Source organism: Schistocerca americana, chromosome 2 (assembly GCF_021461395.2).
Source record: "Schistocerca americana isolate TAMUIC-IGC-003095 chromosome 2, iqSchAmer2.1, whole genome shotgun sequence".
Lineage (NCBI taxonomy): Eukaryota > Metazoa > Arthropoda > Insecta > Orthoptera > Acrididae > Schistocerca > Schistocerca americana.
Genome location: NC_060120.1, coordinates 586018070 through 586027448, shown reverse-complemented (window position 1 = coordinate 586027448; position 9379 = coordinate 586018070). Strand labels below are relative to the sequence as shown.

The 9379-nt window shown below is 44.8% G+C and overlaps 1 protein-coding gene across 1 annotated transcript in view; it reads left to right on the top strand.

Moving 5' to 3' along the window:
• The first annotated feature begins 912 nt into the window (after positions 1-912).
• Positions 913-9379, top strand: part of LOC124594206 (acyl-coenzyme A thioesterase 9, mitochondrial-like) — a 194609-nt gene continuing 186142 nt past the window's right edge. The window contains exons 1-2 of the mRNA XM_047132565.1: positions 913-1002; positions 5981-6202. Of these exons, the coding sequence (XP_046988521.1) occupies positions 913-1002; positions 5981-6202 (312 nt within the window). The remainder of the gene's footprint in view (positions 1003-5980; positions 6203-9379) is intronic.

Sequence of the window (9379 nt, the reverse complement as noted above, 5' to 3'; positions counted from 1 at the left end):
ATGGCGCACAGCATCAGTCTGCTGATAACCATCTGGCTGGATATGGGAGTTTATACCTTCGCTTCTTCTTTTGTTTTCTATCGACAGAATTGTTCTTTTTGTGTTATTGTGTCTTTTTTTTAGTTTTTTGTTTGTGAACATATTTTTTTCAGTCCTAAGTATCATAAAGTTTTTTTTCGTTTTGCTATAAATACTGCTAGCTGTAAATTGATTAAAGTAATGAAAATGATTGCGTGATGCAAAATTTGCAAACACATTAATGAGATTGCAAAGCGTTTTAGATAACAAGGCAGTGGGTTTAATAATTACAGTAATAAATAAATAAACATACGTCTCAGGGGACTGCATTCTTAAGCAGCATTCAGAAAACATCATCCATACTTGGGATATGCGTGAGTAACGTCCTGGACCACGGTGGCATGCTTAGGCGCCGATACTACATCACATTCTTCCTACATAATTCGTGTGGGATCAGTTCGATAAACTTCAACCTCTGTCTGTTTCCGGGATATCATATCTTGTGAACTAGCCAGCTTATTTCAGGTGTCAGTTAATGTGTAATATGTCTTCTTTCCCTGTCGCATTAGTCCATGCAGTCCCTCTGATGTGGGATACGTAGGGTGTTCGCGCTGTGCCCCATTCACTGGATGATGGTCTTTTGTAATGAAGCATTAAAGTCAAAAAATCTCTAAGCGCACTTTGTTTCAGTTTAGTCCAGTTTTTTTCATTGACTGGTATACTTTACGTTTCCCTGAGTATAAAAAAGTACATATTATACGAGAATACGATAATGAATCACACTTCATATTTATGATTGCGGTTTATGGCAGTGTACATACAATGGCAGTAATTTTGAAAACTAGTCTGTTCTGTATTTCTTCCTATACAGTGCGTAAGCGGCTGTTCGAGCAGATGTCCAGTCCACTTATCGTCAGGGAGAGAGAAAGACCATCAGGGGCGCCTCCCTTGAGTCAGGCCCAGCTGCCGGAGAGGACGGTGCAGGTACGCCTAGCGGTAGCTAACGATAACTTCACTATACTTCCGTAACCTGCAATTCATTGTTCTGGGGGATGGAAAGATTTCAAGGAACAGGTGGAGAAATACAACGACGTCTGAAGAAGAGAACTCGTATGTACTGCGGTTCATCATGTCTGAATCTGCTCACTTGGCGAGTCCACAGTCAGCCCAAAGTCTCCACTTTTACTTAAAAGACCCATTTCTTACGTGTGGCCTGAATTAAAGATAAAGGTTACTGATAAACTTTCTAAATTAAGTTGTATAATTGCCCTGCTCACTCTCTTTCAAATTCTGAAGGTGGCAGGGGTAAAATACAGGGAGCGAAAGGCTATTTACAATTTGTACAGAAACCAGATGGCAGTTATAAGAGTCGAGTGGCATGAAAGGGAAGCAGCGGTTGGGAAGGGAGTGAGACAGGGTTGTAGCCTGTTCCCGATGTTATTCAATCTGTATATTGAGCAAGCAGTGATGGAAACAAAAGAAAAATTCGGAGTAGGTATTCAAGTCCATGGAGAAGAAATAAAAACTTTGAGGTTCGCCGATGACATTGTAATTCTGTCAGAGACAGCAAAGGACATGGGAGACCAGGTGAATGGAATGGACAGTGTCTTGAGAGGAGGGTATAAGATGAACATCAACAAAAGCAAAACGAGGATAATGGAGTGTAGTCGAATTAAGTCGGGTGATGCAGAGGGAATTAGATTAGGAAATGAGACACTTAAAGTAGTAAAGGAGTTTTGCGATTTGGGGAGCAAAATAACTGATGATGGTCGAAGTAGAGAGGATATAAAATGTAGACTGGCAATGGCAAGGAAAGCGTTTCTGAAGAAGAGAAATTTGTTAACATCGAGTATAGATTTAAGTGTCAGGAAGTCGTTTCTGAAAGTATTTGTATGGAGTGTAGCCATGTATGGAAGTGAAACGTGGACGATAAATAGTTTGGACATGAAGAGAATAGAAGCTTTCGAAATGTGGTGCTGCAGAAGAATGCTGAAGATTAGATGGGTAGATCACATAACTAATGAGGAGGTATTGAATAGAATTAGGGAGAAGAGAAGTTTGTGGCACAACTTGACAAGAAGAAGGGACCGGTTGGTAGAACATGTTCTGAGGCATCAAGGGATCACAAATTTGGTATTGGAGGGCAGCGTGGAGGGTAAAAATCGTAGAGGGAGACCAAGAGATGAATACACTAAGCAGATTCAGAAGGATGTAGGTTGCAGTAAGTACTGGGAGATGAAGAAGCTTGCACAGGATAGAGTAGCATGGAGAGCTGCATCAAACCAGTCTCAGGACTGAAGACAACAACAACAACATTCTCCAGTAACTTCTTCATTATTATTTCCCATTCAAACAGATCAGCTAGACGTTAACAACAGTACCGTTCCACTATGCGGAAGTCAAGTAAATAGGTAACTAAAGATACTGTGTGGAGCATGAATATATGATTTCTAGTTCATCCACAAATACGAGATGGAAAAATGTTTTGCTGTTAACATTTGTTGATGCAGATAGGTACCATACGAGCGGCGAATACAAAATCTTAATTGGCTATTCGCGTATGATTAATCGAAAACAGTGATCGAACGAAGTCGTGAGGGGAATAACACAGCAGATTCTTTTTCGGTAGAAGCACACTTGTTATCCACTTCCAACTTCCTGGATTTAAATTCTCTATTGTATTTCTGAATCAAAAGAGGTGAACGATGGTACGGTTCCTTCGACCAGCTCGCGGCCGATTTCCCGCTCTATGCTTGACCAGTCTGAGCTTGTGCTCCGTCTTCAATGAGCTCGATGTCACCGTGAGTGTGAACTCTTACTTTATAAGTCCTCCTACAAAACTATTTTCACTTCTACTCATCTTCTTTGAGATCTAACTGCTCATGTTCTTTTTGCGTGTCTTATTTGGTCCTTCTCAACATGAGGTACATGTAAAAAAAGCGAGCTCCTCATCCAGGTCTTGAAGGACCAAGGGATGTTGACCGGCCGCCGTGTCATCCTTTGCCTTGCGGCATCACGTGGTCCGGTATGGAGGGACATGGGGTCAGCACTCAGCTCTTCCTGCCGTTTTGCCAACTATCCAGACCACGGTACCGCTACTTTTCATTCAAGTAGCACCTCAATTGGCATTACAAGGCAGAATGCACTCCACACCAGTTCTCCCACCAAGGAAGAATTCTTTACAATACCGGGAAGCGAACCTGGGCCCGCCGTATGACAGCCATCTAAGCTAACCACTCACCTGCGAGAGACATGTGAAGCTTCGTAGTAAATGTGTGCCGGCGTCTGAAGATACACAAGATTTGGTAGAGAAAAATAAACCTTTCAACAGACAGTGTTATGTCTGGTTTAAGTATTTTCTCACTGTTGTACTATTCATTTCAAACTTTAATTTACATTCTTGAAAACCCTAGGCAGGTGGAAGGATGTCAGTGTACTGATAACGCCCTTCATATGCCACATGTGTATATATGTGACGTGAGAGGCAGGGCAGGAGAGACAGGAGAGCCGTGTGTGTGTGTGTGTGTGTGTGTGTGTGTGTGCGTGCGTGTGTGTGTGTGTGTGTGAAAGAAAGAGAGAGAGAGAGAGAGAGAGAGAGAGAGAGAGAGAACAGAGTCTCATGTACAAGATGTGATGCAAAGTGCGGCGCATAATTTTATTAGAAACAAAGTAATAAGCTTGCATGAAACTTGATTTAGTCTCCTTCAAAGTATTGTCCTTGGATAGCAACGGACTATATGAAAATTGAATCCAAGATTGGGAGCATTCATTTCTCTAAGGCTTCTCTTTTGGAAGGCTTTTCAGTTGCTCTGCGGTGCCCCCCCCCCCCCCCCCCCCCCCGTCCCTAATGTCAGGAATGCTGTCAAAACGTTTTCCTTCAAGCACAGTTTTAATTTTTGGCAAGAGCTACAAGACAGGGACAGTCTTTCCGGCCAAACACTTGCGAATCAAAAGCGAGGTGTTGCGCGTCGCGTTGCCGTGATGAAGAACGAAGTCATTGGCCCGTTTTTCTGTTCTCTCTCTTCGTACATCGTTTCGAAAGCGTTGCATCGGGCCATTTTAAAATCCGACGTTAACAGTTGTTCCCATTCGAACGAACTCTGATCGTATTATGCCCTCACTTTCGAAAGAAACAATGAGCATGACTTTGATATTCGATTTTGACTGACGTGACCTTTTAGGGACATGAGATTCTCTGCTTTTCTATTTGGAACTCTGAAGTTTTGTTTCAGAGGCCCAAGATTCATCTTCAGTCACAATTTTGGACATGAAGGTCTGGTATGAATGAAGACGAACCATTAACTCCGTGCAAACTGATCACGATTTTCCTTTTGTTCATTACTGAAAAATCTGGGAACAAATCTTGCACTCATTCGTCTCGTTTCCAAATTATTCTTCGCTAAGATCTCGAATAGTTATTTGCCTGTTTGAACGAACAATTTTTGCCACCTATTGCACGTTGTCTTCTCTTTGTGAGGTTAATGGACGTCCTGAACGTTGCTCGTCTTCAACCGACTCAACCGCTTTTAAATCGCTCTTACCACTTGTAAACAATCTTCAGAGTTAAAGCATTATCACTATACGCCAGTTTCAACACTTCATTACTTTCTATGGCTTCCTTTTTTTTTTTTGGAATAGAATTTAATGTTCACGCGTTGTTCGAAATCCATGATGCGCAACGGACACGGTAAACACTCTAGTGTCTCTGGACGCTGACAGACAAGTCAGAACATGTTCCATCTTTACGCTGACTGTCTCAACGGACAAGTTGAATCCGTTGGTTGTAACGTCAGCAGCTGCTTAAAAAAAATAAAAAGTTCATTCACCGTATTTTTTTATCACACCTCGTATATGTTACAAGAGATCCACTTGCGAACGTGAACGACAAGAGAGCCATGTGTACTTTTACGTGTGTGTAAAATGAGAGCTGTCCGCTGCTCGTGGTCTCGCGGTAGCGTTCTCGCTTCCCACGCACGGGGTCCCGGGTTCGATTCCCGGCGGGGTCAGGAATTTTTCCTGCCTCGAGATGACTGGGTGTTGTTGTGTCGTCTTCATCATCATCATTCATTCCCATTACGGTCGTAGGAAGGCAATGGCAAACCACCTCCACTAGGACCTTGCCTAGTAAAGCGGTGCGGTTCTCCCGCATCGTTCCCCTACGCTCTGTAAAGAAGCATGGGACTTCATTTCCATTTCAAAATGAGAGCTACTTATTTTTGTACGAAGACAATAGTGTTTGACAGAAGAACCAAATAGCGTGACAGGAGAGCAACCTGTGTCTGACAGGAGAGTCATATATGTCTGGCAGGAGAGACTCATGCACCTGAGTGGAGGTCCAATCGCGTTTGACAGCAGTGCCTAGCTTGAGTCATAGGAGAGACATGTGTACGTGATTGGAAAGTCAAATGTGCGCGATGGGAAAGCCACAGTGGTGAGATGAGAGAGCTGTATGTAAGTATCAGGAGAGATACATGTGTGTGACAGGGGAGCCGTGTGTGTGTGTGTGTGTGTGTGTGTGTGTGTGTGTGTGTGTGTATTTAGAGAGACATGTATGTGTGTATTTAGAGCGCCATGTGTGTGTGTGTGTGTGTGGTAAGAGAGCCATGCGCAGTTTTCAGGAGAGCCATGTGTGTGTGTGTGTGTGTGTGTGTGTGTGTGTGTGTGTGAATTCTTAAGGGACCAAACTGCTGAGATCATCCGTCACTAGACTTACACACTACTTAAACTAACTTAAATTACGTTATGCTAAGAATAACACACTCACCCATGCGCGAGGGAGGACTCGAACCTCTGGCGGGAGGGGCCGCGCAATCCGTGACATGACGCCTCTAACCGCGCGGCCACTCCGCGCGGCACGAGAGCCACGTTTTTCAAGAGAGCCGCATGTATATTTCAGGAGAGCCACGCGTTTGTTTCAGATGAGCCACACTTATATTTCAGGAGAGCGACGTGTGTGTTTCAGGACAGCCTCGTGTTCGCGACGGTCCCTCTGGGTAGCGACGGCGCCATTCGCGACCTCTACCGCTCGTTCCTGGGCACGGTACGTGTCGGCCGCCTCATGGAAGACATGGACCTCTTCTCCGTGTGGACCTGTCGTGCCTTTCTTCTCTATCCTCCAGGGTATTTTCCCCTTATCGTCACCGCCTATGTCGACGAGTTCGAGTTAACGCCCTTTCTGCCACAGGTAATTTCGACAAAGTGTGGTTGCCAACAAGATCTTTCTGCCTATTCAGTATTCTTTATATCCTGTCGCTTATGTATTTAAATAATAGTAGAGTCTCTTAATGCTTAAGTGCTCCTATAGTATCAAACATTTTCGATGTCAGAAGATGGGGCTGGACAACACACATTGCCTTACAAGACTGTCGAAGCTAGTTTGATGTCACCTATCCTATGCAACACAAAGCGATCGTCTACAGTCCCAAGAAATCATCGAGGAAAGCTGGATTTGACGACATTCGAGAGCTAAAGTTTTGGTAGTGTCCGGACAGTGACACTGGAGGAATGGAGTTGAATTCTCGTATCTCCTTCCAGATTTATGTTTTTTGTATTGTTCCTAATGCACCTGAATGGAAGACGTGGTTGGTTGCTCCAGTAAGACCTCAGCCGATTTCCTCTACTAGTCCTGCCTAGCAGTTTCGTAGATGTTGAGTAGAGCTTAAATCATAGTAGTCTTCCCTCCTTACTTGTCGCTTTGTTACTGATGACTATCGAAGCTATGTTCTGCATACCAAAGTCAAAATAACTTCATTGTGACTGCATAGGTTTGCAGGCTGACTATTTTAAGACAAAAATATTATGGCTCTAGGTTAGCCCGCTCGGTATGCAGTTCGTCAGCCGAGTGATATTTTATGTAGAATTTTAGGGTTTCGAAACAGAGCAGGAAGATTCAAATTGAACATACTGGTTGGTTGGTTGATCCGGAGGAGGGATCAGATAGCGAGGTCATCGGTCCCATCGGACGAGGGAAGGTTAGGGAAGAAAATCGGCTGTGCCCATTAAAAGGAACCATCCTGACATTTGCCTGAAGCGATTTGGGGAAATCACGGAAAACCTAAATCAGGATGACCGGACGCGGGTTTTGAACCGTCGTCCTCCAGAATTCGAGTCCTGCGCCTCCTCGCTCGGTTTGAACGTAGTGTTTTTCAGCATTGCATCAGTAACGATCGACAGAGCGACAAAGCTTTAAGACAAAATTGTTAAGGCTTTCGTGGCCACTTGTTGACAAACTGCCTATTGGCTTCTGTCTCGGGTTCTTCGGCCGACGTTCATTTAATGATTTTTCTGACGTTTTGCCAGCACGAGTGGCTGGCATTGTCAAGCTTCATCCTCCATTGCCGGTGGTGAACTGGAGCCGAGCTCGCGGCCGCAGACTATACGTACCTGGCGCGCCAACGTCCGAGGGCTTCTCCGCGGTCACTTCCGGTGCGGTTCTCCTCTTGCTACCTGCGACGGTCGTTCGCTGCAATACGGGAAGCCAGGATCCGTTTACCTTAAGGCTTTCCTCTTTCTTGTTGAAACTGTTCGCGTGTTTTTGTATTTCTACAGCTTCTCTGAACAAGCGAGTGTGATAGTGCTTCTCTACAGCCAGAACTTCCGTGTCGGCGAATTTTATTACGTGGTCGGTCTCATTCAGTGCGTGCTCTGCCACGGCCGATTTCTCCTCTTGCCCCAACCTGCAATGTCGCTTATGCTCTTTGATCCTGGTGTTGATTGATCGTCCAGTCATTCCGACATAAACTTTTCCGCATGTGCATAGGCACTGGACTCGGCGACTTGCAAACCTAAGGTGTGGTACAGGTACGTCGATGATACTTTCGCGATGTGGAGCCATGGTGAAGAATAGCTCGGTGACTTCCTAAGACACTTGAACAGCCTCCATGCCAACATAACATTTACGATGGAAGTAGAAAAGGACAAGAAACTGCCATTTCTAGATGTGCTGGTCACAAGGGACGGCGAAAACCTGGGACACAGCGTGTATCGAAAACCGACACACACTGACCGATACCTGCACAAACTGTCAAACCACCACCACCCGAGCCAGAAAAGAGGCATGATTAGTACGCTCGTAACGAGAGCAGGACGAATATGTGAGCCTCAACACCTCAAACGAGAAATGCAACACCTGGAAACTGTTCTGAGGAGCAATGGGTACTCCACAAATTACATTAGAAGTGTAACAGAGCCAAACACTCGGCGAAGCAAGGAACCAAAAAAGAAATGTCGGGTACGGCCTTTCTGCCATACATTCCCAGAGTGACGGACAGAATCGGCCGTATATTACGCAAACATGGCGTAAAGACGATTTTCAATCCGACAAGGAAGATCAAAGATTGTCTTAGATCGGCGAATGAGGAAAGAGACCTACTTCCAATGTCGGGAATATACCGTATACCATGCACATGCGGAAAAGTTTATGTCGGAATGACTGGACGATCAATTAACACCAGGATCGAAGAGCATAAGCGACATTGCAGGTTGGGGCAAGAGGAGAAATCGGCCGTGGCAGAGCACGCACTGAATGAGACCGACCACGTAATAAAATTCGCCGACAAGGAAGTTCTGGCTGTAGAGAAGCACTATCACACGCGCTTGTGAAGCTGTAGAAATACAAAAACACGCGAACAGTTTCAACAAGAAAGAGGAAAGCCTTAAGGTAAACGGATCCTGGCTTCCCGTACTGCAGCGAACGACCGTCGCAGGTAGCAAGAGGAGAACCGCACCGGAAGTGACCGCGGAGAAGCCCTCGGACGTTGGCGCGCCTGGTACGTATAGTCTGCGGCCGCGAGCTCGGCTCCAGTTCACCACCGGCGATGGAGGGTGAAGCTTTGACAATGCCAGCCACTCGTGCTGGCGAAACGTCAGAAAAATCATTAAATGAACGTCGGCCGAAGAACCCGAGACAGAAGCCAAAAGGCAGTTTGTCAAAGCTTTAAGATTTACATGTATTGGATAAGAAGCGTGATTACTGAGATAAAGGTAGTCATAAAGCAAACGAGAGCTAACACAAAACGCCAGTACAAGGAACTGCTGCAATACCCCCACCCGAGGTTCGCAACCAAGGGTCGGAAATAAATCGTGACTTATAGGATAGTGGATTGTACTATCATTATTAAAACATTTAGCATGTGTACACACTCTCGTCATTTAGTTCCAAACGGTATCTGTTCATTGTCATAGATTTTAATGCTCTAATCAGAAACATACAAATTTAAGGATGCTATGAAAAATCTTTGACTGTAAATTTAGATGGGACAACAATACATATTAGATTTAATTTTACTGCTCCTACGACACATGCTATTATCTTCACAACACTCAAGGCACATGGAATGGCTTGCGGGAATATCACACTCTG